This window comes from Macadamia integrifolia, chromosome 2 (assembly GCF_013358625.1).
Source record: "Macadamia integrifolia cultivar HAES 741 chromosome 2, SCU_Mint_v3, whole genome shotgun sequence".
Taxonomy (NCBI): Eukaryota; Viridiplantae; Streptophyta; class Magnoliopsida; order Proteales; family Proteaceae; genus Macadamia; species Macadamia integrifolia.
The window spans coordinates 18,080,139-18,103,133 of NC_056558.1; the positions used below are offsets into that span (position 1 = coordinate 18,080,139).

At 38.3% G+C, this 22,995-nt stretch overlaps 1 protein-coding gene across 1 annotated transcript; it reads left to right on the forward strand.

The window, feature by feature from the left end:
• The first annotated feature begins 657 nt into the window (after window positions 1–657).
• LOC122057037 (auxilin-related protein 2-like) lies at window positions 658–19,920 on the forward strand. The gene is made up of 8 exons (XM_042619031.1): window positions 658–1,756; window positions 7,470–9,111; window positions 9,205–9,313; window positions 9,402–9,502; window positions 9,661–9,726; window positions 9,919–10,008; window positions 15,624–15,800; window positions 19,375–19,920. Exons 1-8 carry the CDS (start codon window positions 1,047–1,049, stop codon window positions 19,411–19,413), a joined length of 2,934 nt encoding a protein of 977 aa, XP_042474965.1. The 5' UTR covers window positions 658–1,046; the 3' UTR covers window positions 19,414–19,920.
• The last annotated feature ends 3,075 nt before the right edge of the window (window positions 19,921–22,995 follow it).

Consider the following 22,995-nt stretch of genomic DNA (forward strand, 5'->3'; position numbering starts at 1 on the left):
ATATAACATTATAATGTGTGTAAGAACATAGTCCATAAAAAAATTCATCCATATCATATATATATATATATATATATATATTTGGTGTAAAATTCATCCATACCAGATGGCCTTAACATGAATGTATTGAACCTAAGATTGGAAACTAGGGGCTAGCCAAATTTCAGGCTTAGGTTCAGGTGGGCCCAAGCCCAGACTGATCAGGTATCACCCATTTGAGTCCATTACCCACCTTATATAAAATACAAACTGGACATTACGTTTTACCATAAAAGTGGACATTACGTGCGTCCATCATTCTCAAAGGTTCTTCTGCTCTCTCCATTCCCATAATTCCATAAACAACCCACATTATTAAAGTAAACAAATCAATCTCCACCATTTAGTCATTTACTAATTAACATCCCACCTCTAAGGTAATTATGATCACATGGCCCATCCATTAATCCCAACCAATAGATGGATTCCAACTAATAATCAAAATTATAGAAGCGTGGGGCCCATGGATTCATCAACCCTTGACCCACCACCATAATCCCAGGTAGCAAAAAACCCACGTTCTCTCTCTCTGGCCAAAGACATTTTCACTAGAAATCTAACTATTTGTGAAGAAGTCAGTCAATCTATACAAGGGTAAAAAAAGGCTTAGAGAACTAGAGAAGCTCAAGAATACAAGGAGAGAAGTATACCCAAAATAAAGAAAAAACACTGAGGGAGAAGGGTCTCCCATAAAAAAACAGGGGAAAAGGAAAATAAAAGAGCAGAGAGAGAGAGAGGTACTGCAGGTCAGAATCCGAACTATTTCACCACCTGCGTCCAGACGACGAGGAGGCCGGGCACCATCCTCCGACTCAGTCCAGAAAACCGACACCGAATTTATTCAACGCCGTCGATTTAATCTCTCTCTCTCTCTTTTTTTCTTTTTCTTTAGATCTCACATTTCTTACTTCTCTTTAAATTAGCTTCGACCCTCAAAACCCCTCTGTTTTGGATAATCTCTTTCTAGCTCAATTACGCCCAGATCTGGGAAACTAAAGTGACGAAAAATGGATGAGTTTCCTGGTCTGTTGGCGAGGGATTTTGGGTTCAGGCCTCAAGGAAAATCGGCTCCCATGGCGGCATCGAAAGGTACCGGTAGCCTTAATAGTGCTGGAAACCTTAATGTCGGGATCGGACCAGGGGGAGACTCTAGATCCTCTTCATTTTCTTCTAACCGTTCGAAATCCGCCTGGAATTCGAATTCTGTTGGTGGGTCTTTCCTTGACGATCACGACGGGCTCTTTGGTTCAACCGCGACTCGGAAAACCCAGGGTTATGGAGATGGTGGTTACGATGATGTATTTGGTGCACCCCCGAAGTATGATAATCGAACGGAGACTCGTGGTGGTGGTGCCTCTTCAGCTTCTTCTTTTGATTATGATTCCATATTTCAAGGATCCAAGGATTCGGGCGCAAAGATTTCATCTTTGCCTGTTTTTGATAAGCCTAAGTATGATGATGATGACGGCGATATATTTCATGGGTTGCCGGGGATGAAGGGCTCTTCTGCTGCTGTAAGTAATGATGATGTGTTCGCGTCGATCGCTTCGCCTCCGAAACAAAGTGCTCCATTTGATGATTTGTTAGGGAGTTTTAGACGGAAGGAGCCGGATTCCAAGAGTTCTAGTGGAAGGAGATCGGAAGAAGTTGTGAATGATGCATCTGATTTTGATGATTTAATACCTGGTTTTGGTGGGAGCAGTCCTCCGAAGAACAGGTACATTCTCGAATTGCTACCCAAATCGTATATGTTGATGATTCAATTTGCTTTCGTTTCTGAACTCTAATGCATTTTTTGAGTGAATTTTATTTGTTCTTTCACCAATTCGTTTACTAATCTGTAGCTTACTGGATTAAATTGCCAGCCACTTTTTTAGATTGGTAGTTGGGGTGAATAAATTCACACTCCTAATAAACTCTCAAAGAATCGAAATTTACGTTTTAAATGGGATTGATACCTACGGTTTGGAAACTAAGATTTCCTTTTTCATTTATCCTCAACTAAGCTTGGTTTGTGACTCTTTTGTTGGTTCTCTTTCTATATCCCATTTTGTGACGTACTTATAATTTCTTCTCAATCTAATGGGAATAAGGTGAAATAAATCATTGTTAGTATCGTATTTCAGCTGTCACTATATGTCTTCACTCTTGGCTTTTGGTGGCTTGGGTGTCTGAAACGAGTAACTAATATGTCTAACATAGTGATTGGAGAAGATGTTTTTTGGATTTAAAATATTGACTAAACGAAGCATTTACCCTACTAAATGGGTTGGGATCATGGATCCTGTTTCGCCATTCCACCCTGTCTTGCTATACATATCCTTTCTCACCATCTCTTTCCAATTAATTCACTCTACCTATTGGTCTTTTAGCTCTCATAATTTTCATCATAGCACTACTCCTTACTAGTGCACTTAAAGGCCTCCACTGCAGATGGCCATACGACATGAAACATCTTCCTTCTTTTTGTCTTCTATCAGAAGCTACTCCTAAATGACCGTTACATCTTTCTCCAGATTTTAAATATCTAAATACTGAATCCTTAACAGCATTGTGATTTTCAGCAGTTTGCAAATGTTCGTATGGACAGACATTACAACAGAGCATTTTCTTTCTGATCAGCATGTTTCTTCATTTGTTTGGATGATTCAATGCATGTATTTTTTCTCTTTCTTTTTTTTTTTTTTTTTTTTTTTTGGGGTGGGGGGGGGTTTGAGACTTTGTTGAGGTAAAAGTGTTTAATATTTTACTCTTTTTTGACCCTGATGTATATCCATGTTATCGTCTTCGTGACTTATCCTCAAACAGTCATAAATCTATCCAAAGCAAGGAAAGAACAGATCCAGATTAGTGCAGAAACATGGTGCATATGCTTCTGAAGTCCACCACCATATTCTAAATAGAACATTCTGGTTAGATGTTGAATGCTGCACATTTTACAAAAATATTACACGAAGTAGACATTATGGCATTGTCTACTTGTGAGAAATATGAAGTAGACATTATGGCATATTACATATTCAATGATACCGATGAACTGAATTTTCGGCAAGAATCATAGTGGGCATGAACGGTAAGAATCATAGGGAACATGAACCACAGATAGTGTCCTTTCTAACATTGAAACATGCTTATCTAGGATCATGTGGCAACCCAAGGGGGTGAATTGGGTTATGCGGAATAATATGCCAAATTAAGAAATTTTACCCAAAATAAAAATATGAAAGCAAAAGGGTAAGGTGCTCCAAGAAACAAAGGTGAGAGGAGGGAAAAAAGACAATGATGAAGACAATAGAATTTATAGTGGTTGGCAACCTGGCCTACATCCACTACTAAGCAATGCTCACACACTTGGTCTTTCCACTATGCTTCTCACAATTGGTTTCCAGAATCACAATAAATCCTTACAATGTAGTTTTCTGGTTGGCTTACTGCAAACCTGTGGTTGTTTTCCTGACTCACAGAAAACCTGAGTATTTCTGTTATCACTTAAAACTTACAACAGTGGAGATTCACCAATCTCCCACAACAACTCTCTTTGAAGAGTGTTCGAGTGTTCCCACTGAAGATACAAAACCTCTCTAAGGAAAATACAAAAGTTTCAGCGCAACAATAAAACCTCTAGAATGTAGATAAAACAAGTTAAAGAACAAGGTATGATTCTCAAAAACTTTTTAAAACAAGACTAAACAATGTGCAACGGTGCAAGTGATGTCCCAAAGTCTTGTGGAAAAATGCCACATAGTCCTTTATTGATAGGCCAAGCAAAAAGTCTGCAAAAACTATCTGTTAGACTCTCTAACGATAAAAAGGTCATTTTTGGATTTGTGCAGACATCTGTAGAAACACATGAGAGTGGACATCTGCACTTACTCTGTTTCTGAACAGAGTATGGTAATTTGGCTATAACTTTCTCGCATAGTCGCATGAGCTCGAATTGACGTGATTCTTGAACCATTGAAAAGTAGACTCAAAGAACTATGATTTCCATGTTTGAGTTCAGGCCAAATATAAGTGCAAGTGTTCAAAATTGTTCGTAATGTAACTAGTTACTACTGTGTAGAAGCAGGATTCTGAACAGCATGGACTAGTCCGTCTGTACGAATCTTAAATTTTTCTCCTTACACAATCAACTTAATTCCAAATCCCAACGAAAGCAGACTAGAAGTCCTATAAATCTCATGCGATCTCTTCATGGCTAACTCATTCTAAGTTCAGGCATTGCATCCATCACGTGCTTGGATGGGGTTAAGTCGGACGTCTTTGTTCAAGTGTGGATGCCCATGCTGTCTTGTGGTGCAAATGTATCAGACAGAGGACCTTTAAAACACATCATTATTGAGAGACGTCTGCACTCGAGTGCGGATGTCCGCAATATAATGTTTTTGACTCCGAACTGAGCTAAGTCACAAATTTAACTACCTGAGTTATGGGTGTTGTTCCTTTATGTCTTCGGTGAGCTAATTAGGCCTTTTCAGAATCACCATTACAACATTTAGGAAATAAAATATATTTACAAGTTTGAAACTAATTCTGAATTCTTGATCTTCTTTAGGGTTCCTTGAAACTTGATCTTTAATTTGAATGCTTCAACCCTTAATGAGTTTGGGCCTACTGAAGTGAAGCTTGAGTCTTCTAGATTGTCTTCTCCAATCATGCCACTTGTCATTCAAGCTTATCTTAGATCTTCCATTGAGATGCTCACTCGATGACTCCGTCCACTATTCCACTTGCTTGAGCTAGCTTTCCCATACAATGTCTTGATGCTTGAGAGGGTACCAATTAACCTTTTATATTAATGCTTTTTCATCAACAAACACAGTTTATGAATCACCAAAAATATACTCGCGATATCTCGACAGTTTATGTAGAGAAGTGAATATTGTTAATGAAGGGGAAGCATGGTAAAGAATACCAAACGCTTCGGGATTTGGAATCTCAGACACACTTGCAGCCTCTTAAAATAAACCTATTATAAGTATGACTCTTAAGAGTATAAATCCTTGTCAAACAAGGACCCATAAAAAAAGAGCAACCCAGTGCATGGGGCTCCCACTACTGTAGGGTTTGGGAGGGGCAAATGTTCGCATCCTTACCCCCCTGCTTTGCAACACCCTCTTTGCAAGAGAGGCTGTTTCCAAGTTTCGAACCTGGAAACAAGGACCCATAGGCCATGTAAAATCGGATATGGGAATTTGGGTAATCCTATTTCTACTGGGAAACTGAAATAAGATTCGTGATCCTGCATAGTATCGATACTATAGTTTCTTTTAAAGTATCCATAAGATAACCTATTAGACCATTAGCCCGCTATATGTAAAACCCGTTCTAGTGCAGGAGCATGATCACCACCATTGGATGTGGTTTGATTTTCTATTTTGGACATGTTTTGATAGTATTTGGTTATGGTTTTTTTCTTTTGAGTTTTATTTTAATGGGCTCAATTGTAAGCCTCAATCTTAGGTCCAAAGGGGGTGCACAAATTTAATATTTTAATTTAGTATTAGTAGTGGGGCCCATTGGCTCCGAGGATTCCTAGATGGGGATCTTATCTACTGCTGAAGATTTCTGGTCTCCTTAAAAGTAAGTTGATTGGGGCTTGACAAGCATATATGGAGGATATCTAGAGGAAATCGACCAAAATATTTGGAGAATATTCTGTTGAGATCTTTTGGCTACTTGTTGGAATTGTGGGTTTTATTTGTGGCTTCTTTATATAATTATCTTCGTCTATAAGATTCTAGTTGTTATTAAGCTTCTACTTTCTATTTTGATAACTCTTCCTTAGCTATGAAGAGCTTCTAATTATGCAATGTTGCTTCATTATTATAAATAATGAGGGCTGCCACACCCTAGGCACAATTTGATTAATGTGATTTAGTTGATTTATATATATTGAGGCTGTTGCCTCTCGTATTTCTCCTCCCTTCTCTCCTCTCTTATCTTTCTTCTAAAATTACTGTTCATGGGTACTGTTCACAGTCCCGGAACAGCCCCTGACCTCCCAGTTTCTTTTTCACTTATCTCTCTTAAGCTCACCACAAGCAGATCCATTGATGCATCACATTCCAACATTTGTTTGTCATAAATAAGCCTGTTTGTCTGCATCCATTATTTTTACATGGAAATATGCATGCACATTGCGGCATTAGATTTTGAAGTCCATACCTTAATCAGAAAATATATGTTCTCGGAGATATTGTATTTCTGCAAAAATGTTTTATGCTGAACAATTTAAGAAGTTTTTGAATGTGAGGGTGGACCTCGGTGCAACAGTAAGATTGCTCCATTTCGACCTAGTGGTCACGGGATCTAGTTGGGAAACAGCATCTCTGCAAAGCAGGGGTAAGGCTGCGTAGATATGAGCCTCCCCATACCCCATAAGTGGTTGGAGTGTGGTACGCCCTTCTTAATTTAAGAAGTTTTTGAACCAGCGATTGAATTTTTTGAAAAATACAGTTAATATATGTATCAGAGATTTTTGAAAATCTGGATTGATTTGATTAATATTACACAAGTAATATTCAAAATTCAAGTAATATGTATATTGTACCGATATCGTAGGTTCTTTAGATTCTGTTTTCTATGGGTAGTACATAAAGTAACTGTTTCTGATTCTAATTTTTAATTAGTAAATTCATACTAAACATGAATGTATTCATTGCGCCCCTTAAGGCACACAAGAATAAATATTTGGTCAAATGTCAACTTCTTATCTTGTAACCATATTGAATAGGAAGATGGCTTCAGATTTAGAAGGCTGCAGTCATAATGTCAAATTCATAAAGAATAGGAAATCGTACTCCCTCTTGTTTGCGTACACTACACGTACCAGACTGTTGAACTTGACGTTCATATTCCATCCATCAAGTATTATTCATGTCATAAGGATGTATCCTATTTTTAATATATCTGTAGGTTTGGAGATGGGTTCCCCCCTTATTTGGTCAAATTTGAGTGAAGATTATGAAGAAAGATATGCTGAAATAGGAATAAGTTCAATTTGCAATTGAACTTGTTAATCAGCATCTGTTAAGTTGTTATTTGTTGACTTGTCGAAAGTTTGGACTGAATGTTCTGAGAGAGATTTTGTTTTTAATGCTGTGTTGCTGTTGATATTTTCATCACTTTTTTAGCTTGCAATTGGTTTCCTGCATACCCCAGTTATTTGGTGTTTGATCATTCACCCATGTTTGGTACCTATTTTCTGAATTATGAATGATGAAAAAAAAAGTATCTGTGGTGCTTCCGATGCTCTTCAATTTTTCATTGTTTAATTAGGTAACATGACATGAATCTTTTCTAATCAATTTTCAAAGATTATATTGAGTGTGCCTCTCATTTATGTCTCTCTATTTAAATGATAGTCAGGCTGATATGTCAGAACTTAATTAATATTTGGTCTTGGAAACATTATATTCTTTCCACAGAGCAACTTCAGAGACAAATCAGCCTCAGCAGTCTACTACTGTTCCTTCAACTAAATCAACTGCCAGCATGATAGATGATCCTTTTGTAGTCTTGGAATCAACTTCTTCATCAGCCTATCCACCCGCAGGCCTGTTTACTGATCCTTTGGAACAAATGAGTAAGCCCAGTAATCCTGGAAGTGCAAAGTTTGAAGGTTTGACACGTAGTGGGATGGTATTGGATGATATGGATCCTCTTGATAGCCTGGGGAAATCTGTGCCCATGTTTTCACCTGAGATGAGTAACAGAGGGAGGGAAAAAAGCCCTTTAAGGACAGGTAGCACGGATGCTTCTGCTGGCAAAGAGTCAATTGGGAAATCTTCTGTAAGGGCATCTGAGGACACCTCACAGTTCAAGGTGCCTGTTGACAATTATCGGGAATCTCATCAAACGCTCTTTGACATTCCCAGTGTTTCATCGAATTCTAATAAACCTGCTGGTCATACTGGTTCTCGCCCTTCTTTTGTAAATGCTGATTCTAATGAAACAAGTTCTGAGGTAGATATGTCTCCGAAATCTGAAAAAAATTGGGAAGGTGCTGATGATATATGGTTGACTGTCTCTGAGATCCCACTTTTCACACAACCTACAAGTGCTCCACCACCTTCAAGACCTCCTCCTAGACCAGCACAAGTTCTGAAAGGAGATAAAGGTTCTTTTGCACCTGTAAATACAAAGAAGGTTAATGAATACCCAACCTTTCCGCATTCCACTCAAAACTTCCAGAGTCCTAGGACAGTCCCTGATTCAGCAAAGAGCTCTGGTGTCTCTTCAATTGATGAACTTGAAGACTTTGCCATGGGTAGGTCCCGAAGTAATGCTGATGAACGTGCAGACATTCTATCTAGTGAAGAAGACATAGAGACAAACTCTGCTGCTGCTGCTATGAAGGAGGCCATGGATAGAGCTGAGGCAAAATTCAAGCATGCTAGGGAAGTAAGGGAGAGAGAAACTGCAAGGGCTGCAAGAAGTAGGGAAGCGGTCCAGCAAGATGCTCAAGAGTGGGAACTCAGGCAGAATCAAGAGAGATTAGATCGTGAAAGAGAGAGAGAGGAGAAAGAAAGAGAACAAAGGAGAATTGAGAGGGAGAGAGAGAGAGCTCGGGAGATTGAAATGGAGAAGGCCAGACAAGCTGTGGAGAGGGCTACCAGAGAAGCACGCGAAAGAGCAGCTGCTGAAGCTCGCCTAAAAGCTGAAAGGGCACAAGCTGAAGCACGTGAACGTTCAGAACGGGCTGCTGTTCAGAGGGCACAAGCTGAAGCTCGTGGAAGGGCAGCAATTGATGCAAGGGAACGAGCTGAAAGAGCAGCTGCAGAAGCCAGGGAGAAGGCAGCTGCCGCAGCACGGGAGAAGGAAGCACGAGAGCGAGCTGCTGTTGCAAGGGCTGAGGCAGAAGTGCGGCTTAGAGCAGAACGAGCAGCTGTTGAAAGAGCTGCTGCAGAGGCTCGAGAAAGAGCTGCCTCAGAGGCTAAAGAAAGGGCAGCAGCTGCGGCTGCTGCAAGAGAAAATCAGCAAAAGAATGGTAATGATGATCTCGAGTCTTTCTTCGGTAATATGGGTCCTCGACCAACAAGTGCGCCAAGGCCAAGGCCTAACACTTCGGTGAGTTATCTAGGAAGGTGGAACTGATGTTGCACTTTGATTTGCTACAAACCTAGCAGATCATATCATTTACTTCCGTATCATTTGTTTCAGGATCCATTTGGGTCTGAAGGGCGTAGGACGTCTTCTGGAACTTCAACAAGCATGAAGAAGGCATCTTCCACAACAAATATTGTTGATGATCTTAATTTAATTTTTGGAGGTAATCTAGCTTTTACATGCAAGTTTTTTATTGTTATGCTGCGAGATTCTGACCTGTGATAATTTATTGATCATTCTCTATTCTATAGGGACATCCTCCCCATCTAAAGATTTTCAGGAAATCGATGGGGAGAGTGAGGAAAGACGGAAAGCCAGATGGGATCGCCAGCAGAGGACTCAGGAGCGTGCGGTATGTTTTTCCCCCCTTTCATGTTTTGATGATGGAATACGTATTATGACTTATTCACTTGCATCAGACTAGTATATGATTGAAGTTTTTGATCAATTTGAATTTAACTTTACAATAGTTGCCTCTATAGTCTTTTGTTACCTAGCCTTCTTTTATAGGCAAAAGCACTGGCTGAGAAGAATGAGCGTGACCTTCAAACTCAGCGGGATCAAGCAGAAAGACATGTAAGTGTTTTATATCAAATCATATTATATGGAAGTGGTACACTTTGAGCATGAAAACATAAAATGGCTCTCTCATATTCCTTCTACTTATATGAGTTTTGATTCAGTTGCCAATTTTTTATGGCTATGTCAACATTTTCTTGAAGTTGCTTGAATTTCCTTATTTGTAATCTTGCTCTGCATGAATTTCAGAGGATTGCTGAAACACTGGACATTGAGATTAAGCGTTGGGCTGCAGGGAAGGAAGGCAATCTGCGTGCTCTGCTATCAACATTACAATATGTGCGTTTATGTACATTGTATTCTGTGTTCTATTTTATGTTTCGTGCTTCCTGTCTTGTAGCAGTTTTGGTTCTAACAAAAATTTATCCAATCGTGTATTTGGATGTCGTTGTTTTATGCTTCTTAAGGATAACCAATTTCCTTGATGGTCTGACATCTTGGAGGCAATTTTTTTCCTTTGGGGGGGGTGGGGGGAGGGGGATGGGGTGCAAGTTCTGATTTAGTATTTATTACTGGCAATATAACCCACCTGTAAATGCTTCGCTCTATTGATTTGTACTTTGTCTTTTCAGATTTATAATTTGTAGATACCTCCTCATTTTTTTTTTCTGGAGAGATTAGAATATCCTTTCAGCAGCGCAATGCGGATCAAATGTTTGACGACCTATAATGGTGATGTATAAATTGGGGAAGGTAGGAATATTTGATCCTTAGTGACCTGTAATGGTTCTGTATAAATAGGGAACGTAAGAATATTTGATCCTTCATCATGTAGAGTTCAACACAACCAATTGATGGTGTTAGGTAGGAACACGAGTCATATAACCTCGTGGGGTGGGGGCTTGAGAGGCTTCCACATTGTTGAATATTGTACCATGAGGGGTTGAGTTAGTGTTCGAGTCATAGTCCAAATTAGTTGGTAACTTGTTATTTACTTTAGTTAGTCTATGGTTGTAATTGGACTCATAGTAGGTTTCCTACTAAGAGTTGGTTGCTTGATTATATAAGGGAGAGGCTGTCTACAATAGAGGTATTCCATTCTATTCCTATTGTGTTTACCCTCTATCCTCTTCTCCATCTCTGTCATGCCCTTCTTATAAGAAGCTAGTGAAGAGGGAGTTGGTGAAGGTTTTTCTAGCACAAGAACTCAAGGCAAAATATGTAAGCTGAAGCGTGCTCTCTATGGTTTGAAGCAATTACCTAAAGCGTGGTTTGGAAGATTTCACAAGGCCATGACATCTGTGAGTTATAAGCAGAGTAATGCTGATCACACATTGTTCATAAAGTGGTCTGGTGAAAAAGTTACTATACTCATGTTTATGTGGATGACATCATGGTAACAGGAAATGATAGCACTGAGATTGATCATCTCAGGGGTTTTCTGGTGAAAGAATTTGAGATAAAGGATCTTAGAAAGTTAAGGTACTTTCTTGGAATTGAAGTTGCCAGGTCCTCAAAAAGCATCTTTCTCTCTTAAAGGAAATACATCCTTGATCTGCTATTCGAGACAGGTATGTTGGGTTGTCATTCTTCTGATATTCCTATGGAAGCTATTAGCCATCTCAAGGAAAAGGAGGGTGAACCAGTTGACAAAGGCCGCTACCAGTGGTTGGTAGAAAAATTGATATATTTCTCACATACACGACTTGACATTGTTGTGGCTGTAACTAAGTTTATGCATGATCCCTATTCCTTTTATATGGAAGCTATTATGTGTATCTTACAAAACTTGAAGTCAGCTCCAAAAAAAGGGATCCTCTTATCTCCTTATGATCACCTCCGAGTTGAAGCTTATATAGATGCTGATTGGGCTGGCTCATGTGATAGAAAGTCTATCTCTGGTTATTGTATCTTTGTAGGAGGGAATCTTGTCACTTGGCCCCAGCAAGAAGCAGAATGTGGTGGCTAGATCTAGTGCTGAAGTAGAATTTCGTGCCATGGCATAGGGGATTTATGAGTTACTATGGTTACGTACACTATTGGATGATATTGGTGTACCTATTCGTCTTCCTATGATGCTTTACTGTGATAACAAGGCTGCTATCAGTATTGCTCGTAATCAGGTACTACATGACTGAATCAAACACGTAGAGATTGATAGACACTTCATCAAATAGAAGTTGGATGCTGGTTTGATTTGTGTTCCTTTTGTGAAGTCTGGTGATCAACTAGCTGATGTGTTCACTAAAGGACTGGTTGGAAAGCTGTTTCATCCTAGTTTAGTCAAGCTGGGCATGTGTGACATCTATGCACCAACTTGAGGGGAGTGTTGGAATAAGGATTAGTGTGCCGCAGGGGCACATTGGGGGTTTTCCCCTGTCCACCGACCTTAGTTAGAGTGGGGCTGTTGGATGGGGGGTATAATTGTAAACACCTTATTTTTTTTTTTTTTTGTTTTGTACTCCTATCATGACTCTATCATGATAGCCATGACTCCTATCATGATTCTATCATGATTTTATATTATAAATAGAGGACTTGTGTGATCAACAGAAGACACACAAGCATTCTCTCATTCTTCCTGTTAACAAAGAGAAAACAGAGGAGAATAAGAAGAGGGGTGGGGGAAGGAATCGTACATAGCCGCACAGGCTTCAACCCAAACAACTCAACTCATCTTTTCAATAGTAAGCTACCCCCATTGTTGGGTTACACATGTATTCATAAAACCCAAAAATCAAGGGTTCCTTATTACTTCCTAAAACTTGGACTAACAAAAATAGAAACTTAATAGAACTCAGTTTGGAAATTTCCTTACATGTCTAATAGCTACCCCCAAATAAAAGATTACATGTCTTTCCCCAAAAAATAAATTCTAAATATCCTACTGAACCAAAAATCTACTTGGACCCAGTTCATCTCATCTGTGCTCCCCATTGGATTTGGGCTAGTCCAAGGAAGTGAACCTGCATTGATTTCCCTGGATTTGAGAGAAACTCTACCATAAGTTTTGTCAAATGAGATAATCAAATTGATCGGCATCCATCCTTGACTGTATGAAATCCGCAATGCAAAGTTCGTTATTGAAGTAGCGACTTAGAAATATAAAATTGGTTGGTTCACTCAAGAGATCAACCGATTTATTTTATCCACAAATTGATCTTCAACAATCATCGGCGCCATCTCTTCTTTGATCATTGATGACTCGTCTTCTAGCTCGTCCACCCATTGCTCAATGACTGAGATCAATTTGTTGAAGGAAGATTCCATACGATCAAATGTGACCACGAATTGGTACTTGAGTTCTGTGCATTGCCACTTAGTCTCCTTGCATTGTTGCAGAGTATTGTTGAGTCTTGTTGAGTTTCTCTCGTACAAGTTGAATTTGTTGACGGATCTCTAGTAGAGTGTTAAATCCATCGGTTTGGTTTGCTTTGATACCAAGTTGAAGCGGAACCCGGGTTTGAAAACCCTATCCATTCGTTGTAATTTCAAAGGCCTATTACTTCTTGACCTTCAATTCATATTCCAGCAGAAGAGTTCTTCCTGATTTGTTCAGCCCTCAATCCAGGCCACTAAGTTGCTGAAACAGGTTAACTGGAGGATGGTAATTCCTTATTCAACCAAATCAAGACCATAGGGACATCAACCAATAAGCACCGAACAAAAGGCAAGCCTCTAAAATAGGCAGTGGTAGGAACATATTGGGTTTCAGTTGCAGCACTATAACCCCAGTAGGAGTGGATTTTGGGCATGGGATTAAACTGTTCAGGTCGCCCAGGGCATGTGACCATACGCCTAGAAGATGGAGGGAAAAGGAGAAGGGATGGGGGTAGAATGGTAGATTAGCTCACAACCGAAGGGTTGCTGCTGTGCGCACCAGAAGTGGGTATAAAAGGGAAAACAGAGGAGGAAGAGAAGAAGGAAGGGTGGGGGGGAGGGAATCACACACACACAGCCGTGCAGGCTTCTACCCAAACAAATTAACTCATCATTTCATTATCAATCCACCCCTTCATTGGGCTACACATGTATTGATAAAACCCCAAAATCAAAGACTCCTAATTACTTCCTAATACTTAGACTAACTAAAATAGATTTCAATAACACTCAAATTGAAAATTTCCGACATGTTTAATAGCTAGCCCCAAAATAAAAATATTACATATCTTTCTCAATTAAAACAAATTCTAAATATCGTATTGAACCAAAAATCTAACTGGACCCTATTCATCCATAGTTGTCACGTTGTCTAGGTGACCCAAGGCGGTGGAGAGGGACAAAAAAGCAAGGTGACACCGACAAACCATTCATGGCGTCCAAGGCGCCTAGGCGACGCCTTGACAACTATAGTTCATCCCCATCTGGGCTCCTCAACGGATTTGGTTTGGTACAAGGAAGTGCACCTGCATCAGGCAACTGCAAATGAGACCGTAATATCATCACCCAGCATCTGAGTTCAATCCATTTCGGTTCTGTAATAGGTCTTCTACATCCCTGGTCCCTGGATGTAACCCTGCCTATGTTGATATCATCACAAAGAGTAACCTGTATTTTGAAGGATCAGATCATAGCCACAACAGGAAAGCATTAGGAGACAATAACTCCATGAGAGATCAAATGATCTATGGTTGGATCGCTATCAGGGGCCTCCGCTGAAAGACTTGAGTTTTGTTGGCAATCCCTTCATCTGTACTACCTGAAATGGGGAGGAACTTCTGTTAGGTCTAGTTAGGAATTATATTGAGAAATTACTGCGTAGCAGCCTCTATTTACCAGTCACCAAACCAATCTTCCCTCCTTTTCTTCCCTTCCAACAATGGTGCTGCACCATTTGTTCAACATTCCAGTCATTCAAGTTCTTTGTCAGAAAATGAATTTTACTAATTTTGAGACTAGTCAACTTTTAGTTCCAATATCACTCTACTAATTTGAACTGCTTGATCAACTTTTTACTGATTTATGGTTCTATTGACCACAGCCAATAGGTCATCGATGCGGTAAAACATTCCTTTATGGAAACTTAGCATCTCTTGTCGCTTAAATTGAAGTGTTGAAGTATCTAGCCAGCAAGGTTCTTAATTTCAACCAAACTTCAATGAATATGAAGTAAAATACTAGACAAGAATGAAGAGAGTTTCTAGCATAACAATATTTCTGGAGATATCCTTGGGAGACAATCTGGATGAGTTTTGAGGCTTCCATATAAAGTACTAGTAAAGAACTATCAAGTTCTGACAAAAAAAAGTTTCGGGAAATTCCTTGAGATTTTATGATGGGTGAGGTACTGCAGGTTTCATTTTAAAGTGAAAATTCAATGGACATAGTCTTGAAAGAAAGCTAACCAAAGGTAATATCGTGGTTGGGGGAAAATTCCATGTCTTGTCTCATATGCTGCAATCTTGATGAGTTCTAGGATTCATGAAGTGGGTTTCCTCATTGCCCTGAAAAATGCTCTCACAGATCTCTTCTGGTCCTGCTGTATTGAGGGCCCTGTCAAAGTAAAAATTCAGGTTGTTTAAGAAGGTTTATAGTCTTGATTGAGAGTCCCCGAGAATAGAGTCTAACTCATCTGATGTTACCCAAGTTTCATGGAAGTTGGATGATTCATTTACTAGCATATCTTTTTCCAGTTTACTAGCCATTATTTCTCAGATGAGCAGTTACCTAGTTGTCCTCAATATTCTATTTTTGTAATAGATCATTTTTATGAGTTGACCCATGTTCAAGGTAAAATAAGTAAGAAATTCAATGAAGTCTTAACCTTGTAGAAGGTTATTATCTGCTTCCTCAGGAAAGGATCCGTTTTTCTGTTGTTGCTAGAGGGGGAGAATGACATGGGATCCTGTTCTAGACATGTTTGAAATGTTTTTTGGTCTTTTTGGTTAATAATCATGTATAGCTTATTATTCCACATGCCAAGTTATTTCTAAAATTCAGTTAATCATGACCAGGTGCTTTGGCCTGAATGCGGTTGGCAGCCTGTTTCTTTGACCGATTTGATAACTGGTGCCTCAGTTAAAAAGGTTTACAGAAAAGCAACTTTGTGTATCCATCCTGATAAGGTACAGCAGAAAGGTGCTAATCTTCAACAGAAATACATTGCAGAAAAAGTATTCGACCTTCTTAAGGTACTTTATTATTTGAAACCAATGTAGTTTATATAATCAAAATCAGTACTTCTCCAGTCAATAAAAATTTTGATTTATTATTGTTGATTTGTTAAATTGACCATTCATAATTTGGTGTAACCTAGTTGGAAAAAAGCATATATATCCTGTGACTGATGGTGACCATTTCACAAATAAGTTGTATCTGTTAGCCATACAGACTTGAATTTTAAAGGGCATTTTCTGTTATATGTGATGTCCATGTCAAGCACGGGAAGAATGGCATGGTATAGTTCGAATCATATACTGTTTACTTCTGTTATCCTAGTGTTGGTTTGATTGATTTGGTATTCGAAGTTGTTTGGTCATGGAAGGGTCTAAGTGGAATCAGATTTTCCCGTGTAACCAGCAATTCAAATGCAAGAACAAGGGAAGGCACGAGAGAGCTCCTTTTATTTTTCTTTTGTGATTCAAGTATGAAAATTTCCTTATTTCTGTGTTGATTTTCTTAAATGATTACAGTTACCTCACCATATAGGGTGAACCTATACCAAGAGATGCTAATCAGGGCTTTGTGAAAATAATTCTTGTGACGTGCAATAATAACCCAGACCATGACCATAGTTGTCACAGCGTCTAGGTGTCCCAAGGCGTTGCAGGGGGCCTGGATGCAAAGTGACACCAACAAAGTGCCTGGATGCCAACTATGACCATACCCTACTGATAGTATAATGATTGGAAGTTTGAATCAGTTGTAGTCGTTGGTCATCACAAAGAATGCATAACTTTACCATTTTTAATTTATTGACAAAACAATATGAAATTTAAGGAACAGGTGGCATCTTCTATCATTCAACAGCCTCGGCTTCATCACGATGGAAATCCACCCGTCACAGGAATTGAATCTTAGATGTGCAGGTAATTCTATGGGCAATCTTGGTCCAATGGGCATTTTTGGAATTCTTAGAGATCACCAAGTCAACGTTGCATGCGCTTATTCAGGTCCAATTAGTGATTGACTTGGCTGAAGGCTATCATAGGATGACTTGAGGATTACTCAGGCCACAGATGGCCTGATTTGATTATCAAGCGTGACACCATGTTGGTTATAAATGGCTGTCCTTCCAAGTCCAAAGACCCTTGGAAGAACAAGCATTTTTATAAGAGAAGCTAGAATTGTTAGGACTGTCAATTTGTCTTTTTCCTGGAGGATCTAATCTGCAATTGTCTTAGCAGATGAGTTAGCTGGGACCAGAGTCCATAGGCAGACTTGTTCCCTGTCCTACTATGTGACTTTTCTGTCTTTTCTGGTCCTTGTGACCTATGTTTGTTGTTGTAAACTATCTGCTGTACCATCTACTTTTTTCAATAAAATCTTTTAGTTGTCAGAATAATTTAGGATAAAGGTTTCTCACTCGAAGAGTGTGGGAAGCAGTTTCTACATGGATCTGATCTGGACTTGAATGACCAAATCTCAACCTTGGATGACAAAGTAACTATGTAGCTGGAAACCGGTTGTCTAAACTTATTTTTTTTTATGATGGGAATCATGCACCAATAACGGGGAAGCATTTGTAATCTGACAGAAATATAAGATGCCATTTTTCTCCCGTTTCTACTAAATGGTTTGTTCATTCTTTCGATCATTAAAATTCCACTGTTCCTGGGAGGGGGGGGGGAGAAAAACACCTTGCTTTGTCCTGGTCTAGATCTTTGGAGTACACCTCTCTCATAGGTCTACTGGTATTCCAGCGAAGAGGAACATGGCCATTGGAGAAAAAAACTAGGATAGAATGGTTTTAACATCTGCTATGGGAGAAGCCCAAGCCAATGGAATCAGCTCTATTGGTGGTCGTACTTGAAACATGACCTAAACTATGCTTGTCTTTCCTCATTACTCGTCCTAGGGTGATTTTAGGCTTATCCCTAGCTCTTTTAGATCCTTCAATTTGGATCAAATCACTCCTCCATACTGGTGTATCCCAAGGCCTCTGTTGAACATTCTCTGCCACCTTAAATGAATTTCTCGGAGCTTTTCATGTATCAGGGTAACTTCCAATTCAGCTCTAATATGGTCATTCCCTACTCTATCCTTCCTACTTTTGCCACTCATCCATCTCAACAGCCTCATCTCTGCAGCACTTAGTTTATCTATGTGTCATATCTTAACTACCCAACATTCTACCTCATACAAAATAGCCGATCGTATTGCTGTCCTATAAAATTTTCCTTTAATCTTGAAAGGAATACACCAATTACACAATACTCCGGATGCACCTCTTCACTTTATCCATCATACTTTAATTCTTTGTGAGACATTATCCCCTATATCATCTTCTTTATTTATGGTTGAGCCCAAATATCTAAATAAAAGAGATAGGCATTGGTCCCTGCTTAGTCAATGTTAAAATAAGAAGTAAAAATTACATCCCGCTGCCGGTTGCCACATAAGGCCTTCAATGACGGCCACAATTTTCTCACTAAAAATTCGATTGTCCAAATTGTGTCCATGTTGGAATTACCTCCTGTATGTGATATACATACATACAGAGAATGATGATCACTTGGGTTGTATGATACTATGATCAGGAGTGTTGACTAGGCTTAGCTATCAAAGCTTCTGTAAACAAAATTGTGCAAAGTTGTTGGCTGCAACCAATAAATTCTGGGGGAGCACTGAATGCATAAAATGGGCTTGTTTCTTCACACTGTAAAGAGAGTCATATCTTTTCCCTTTTAATTCTTGAAGGCATTTCGGCAAAGGAGCATCATCAATTAATCAGCAGCTAATGCATGTGGTTAGTTTCCGCACCCTTTAGAGTGGTTTGGAAATCCCTTCAATGGCATGGCTTCAAAAGAGCGTGAATGTTTTGACTTGAAGTAAGAGAAAAACAGTACCAAGCTAGATGGGGCATGTTTTTCTTTGTCTATTTTTTAGTGTGGCGAATGGGGGGGGGTTTGTTCCGTAGCAATTATTTGGGCTTGTGGGGGTTAAAATGTTGATCAGGATAAAAGAGAGTATTTATCATTCCTTTTATTTCCTAGAAGTTGGATTAAATCCTAGGTTACAAAAGAATGGGTAGTCTCCCACCACCCTCCCTCAGTTGGTGATCTGTTTTTGGCAGTAACATTCTTTCCTTAAGGCTGCAGATTGGTCAGTTTAGTGATCCTTCTTGGCAGAGCCTGGTCCTGTGGAGTATAAAGAAAATAGAATTTGAAAGTTACAGATGGCCAGAAAGAGCACCTGGGACATTCTTCGTGATATTTCTTATCCTGTAAAAAAGATGTGCCTTGGTGTTGGCTAGTAGTTTGTGGAGTGGTGTGCCAGTAATCACTTTGAGACAGCAAATTTTACACTAGAGTACTGATTCAATTCTTGTACATAGTAGTTTATACATTTAGCATGGTATTCTTATGCCTCATATTTATTGATATTTATTCTTTGATGAAATGTACCTTTTCTATTGTGTCTTTTATTTATTTTATTTTTATAGTTGATAGTTGGACTAAATATTATAATTTCCTGTTGAATACTAGTACTATTGGTTTAATATTTTCGTCCTATTGAGAATGCCTAACATCTGAGTTGGAACAGGAAGCCTGGAACAAATTCAATTCAGAGGAGCTTTTCTAACTTCTCAGCTTATTCTTTTGTGCTGAGATGCTTCATCTGGAAATTGCTCGAGTTGTTGGGGCGAGAATGCGAGAGTGATATTGGTTGGAGGTGTTGCTTCTTGCTACCATCATGCATTTGTCTTGGTATTTCATTATGCCATTTGGCAAATAGGCTTCCTTCCTGACCTCCCTGGGTGCCTGAAAGGTAGTCTTCTTGTTTGTTTTTGTTACTGTAAATTGATGTTGTTCAGGGAAACTTACAGGCTCAAATTCTAGGTGTATTTGGAAATTTGAGTGGTTGGTCATTGTAGAGTAGTACTCATGTCCTTGGCAAATTGCATCGGCCATCCATTTGAGTTAAGTCAGTCCTGGTGTTAATTCTTTTTTGTGAGTACTTGATTTGATTGAATCAATACCAACAAATTTAGTTTTATATTTGTAATATCAAGATAGACTCGGCAAACTCTGTTTCTTAGAGTGGAGAAATTGAATGTGCAATTCAGATTCTTGGTCTGGTTTTTGTTTATATACCATTGTTTCTGGATCATGGTATGTTCTATAAAAACATATTGCATACCCTGGAACTTCCTTTGTTTAATTCAAACTGGTACCTTGAACAAATTTGTTGCATGAATTGGACTAAATCAGGTGGACTCTGCTACTTGATCTCGGAGATGTCGAAAGTAGATTCTTCTATGTTGTTAGTATGGCTTGAAGTAGTTCCTGAACTTTCATTTGATTCACTAATGTTAATACTGAAAAGTTTTTTTTTTTTTTTTTTTGGTAGGAATACTGAAAAGTTAAATCATAACATAAATAGGTATGTATTAAACTCTGTTTTAATTGAGAAAACATATCAGGCAACAACTGTCACAATGTTAATAGAAAACAACATCCACTGCACACTACTCTTTTTCCTTTGGTTTCTTCATTATTGTCTCTTAAAGAGGGGGTGCCTGATCTGTAGTTAACAACATAAAAAGAGAGCAATAGGAAGTCTATTGTTGATGTATACATTGACGCTGCCCTTTTGTAACAGTTTGTGCTTTTACGCGAAATAGCAATGAAGGAAAAATTCAGTCTGTTTTTCGAAAATAATATTAAAATTAAAAAAATTCTATAAATTTCATCATTTTTTATTTATTTTATTGAAGTTTTGTAAAGCTTCAAACATTTTCAAATTGAAATATTTGGTGCTCAAATTATTCATTAAATATTCTCAATCACTACTAAACTTTTTGGGTTCGAATTTTCAGACTAAATTATTTGCAGACTATTCTTTTTCCAAAATTTTCAACAGATTCAGATTCAGATTTTGGCCAAATTTGCCGACCTATTCACAAATTAGCTAACTATATCTTAGTCTGAAGTGTGCTTACAGTAGAGATAGATTCTGCCATCACATTTTCTATTTGATTGGATATAGTTTTGAGTGATATGAAATATGAAATGTCGTTTCTAAGCTCATTAAATAATATGAAAATGATGGGTTTTATATCATTGGCGTTCCATATATATAGATTTACTCAGTAGTAAGGTACATAGAAGTTGTAGCATTTTTTTTTTTTTTTTTGATGGAGAGACAAAATTATTGGTCAGGAAATATTCTAGAGTCATTTGAATGGGAGCATATTTCACTTTAATTATTGATAGTTGGCCCTATTTTGCTGGAATAAGGCTGAGTTTAATTGTATGGTCATTCTTACTAAAAAAGTATTGTACTTGAAATGACTAAGCCCATTGTCATCTGCGAGCAAAAATCCCTAGTCTATCAAGTCTAGGAAAAACCTCTAATGTAGCATTGTATCTATCACGTGCCAAGTTAGGTGCGGCTAAAATTTTATGGACCCTTAAGCCTAAAGGTTCCCCGGTCAAAATGTATAGCATTAGTATGAATAGAGTTGGCCATTTAACAAAATAAAGAAATTTTATGAAAGGATATATTGAATTTGATCTTTAAAATTTGATATGTGGCTGATACTAATAAAATTTTAGAGATTCAATTTTTTTTTTAGAAGATCCAATGGTTGGAATGACCATAGTACCTTTCCATAATTATATTAAAGATATAGAAATCAAGGGATTTAATTCTTGGACTTCGGATTGGTATGGATCTCTACCGATGTCGATACGATATTAATCATGAATTGATCCATAATCAATATTGATTATGATCAGTCAATTTTACCCTTGCTTTAATTTTTTTTCTTTTTTTAATGATTTCACCCCTATTCCAATATCAATACTCGATTTCAAATCGATTAGGAGATACGAGATTCTTCTTATACTGATCCAACATGATTCAATGCCAATACTTAGAACCATGGTTTAAAGTATTTCCGATACCGATACCGATACGATACCCTCCGATACGTATCTTAAATTTAGCCGACCGATACGATACATGGAATTTTTTAAATCCTTTTGTATCGATATATATGCTACGTTACATACCAATATGCACCGATACACCATCGATACGTACTGATACTCTATGAAAAATATAAAATCAAGGTGAAATATACGTTTTGGTATGTATCGGTGAGTATTGGTATGTATTGATTGGCACGTATTGCTGAGTATCAGTATGTATTGGTGAGTATCAGTACGTATCGATTGGTACGTATCGGTGAGTATCAGTATGTACCGATACAGCGCTACGTTCATATAATGGCCAAGATGGGTATTTTTCAGAAAACATGATTTTTTGAGGGGTTTTTGTTCCAAATTTGCTACCAACCATATTTCTCTCTAACTAAAGTGGAAATTAAGGTTGGTAACAAGGATTTTACACTTATGGGAAAACTACAAACCTTGAATTCTTAGTGTGATACCCTTAATTTAGTGTTTATGCATAATACATGTTATCAATAGCTTTTTTTAACAAATTTTTTATGCACAAGTGTTTAAAAATATGTTTCATATCCATTTATATGCTTATCTTTAGCGTATCTTAGTGTATCTCCGATACGATACGATACCCTTCGATATGTATCTTAATTTTAACCAACCAATACGCCGACCGATACCAATACTTTAATCCTTGCTTAGAACCAGATAAAAGAAAAAAAGAACCATGTCTATGTTTACAATTCTATCATTCTATGTGAAAAGACGAATTCACCCATTATTTTGGAGATGAGAGATAGACACAGGAAACACTAACATAGGCCTCGTAATTTCCCAAATAAAATTAGAAAAAGAAATAAAAGAGAGATCTATGTTATATTTGTTGGAGAGGAGTCGTATCGATTTTGGTAACGAAGTTAAAACGCACAACGTGGAAGAATGGTATAAATTCCTGAAGGGAGAGGAGAGGAGAGGAGAGGAGAGGACATGATACTCCGCCTCAAAAAGTGAGGTCTCCTGATCAAATCTTAGCCACTGCACTTGACTTTTTCACATAAAAAAAAAAAAAAAAAAATGAGCTCCATTGTTGGTTGGTAAGTTCCCCTCTTCCATCTCGACTTCTTGCTTCTTGGGTCGATTTATTCCTAACCTCACCATATACCTATCTGTGTTCTTTAATAGTCATCCCCTGCATCCAAAATTCGTATTTTTGATTGAATCCACTTTTTCCAATGGCTTCCAAATTCTTGGT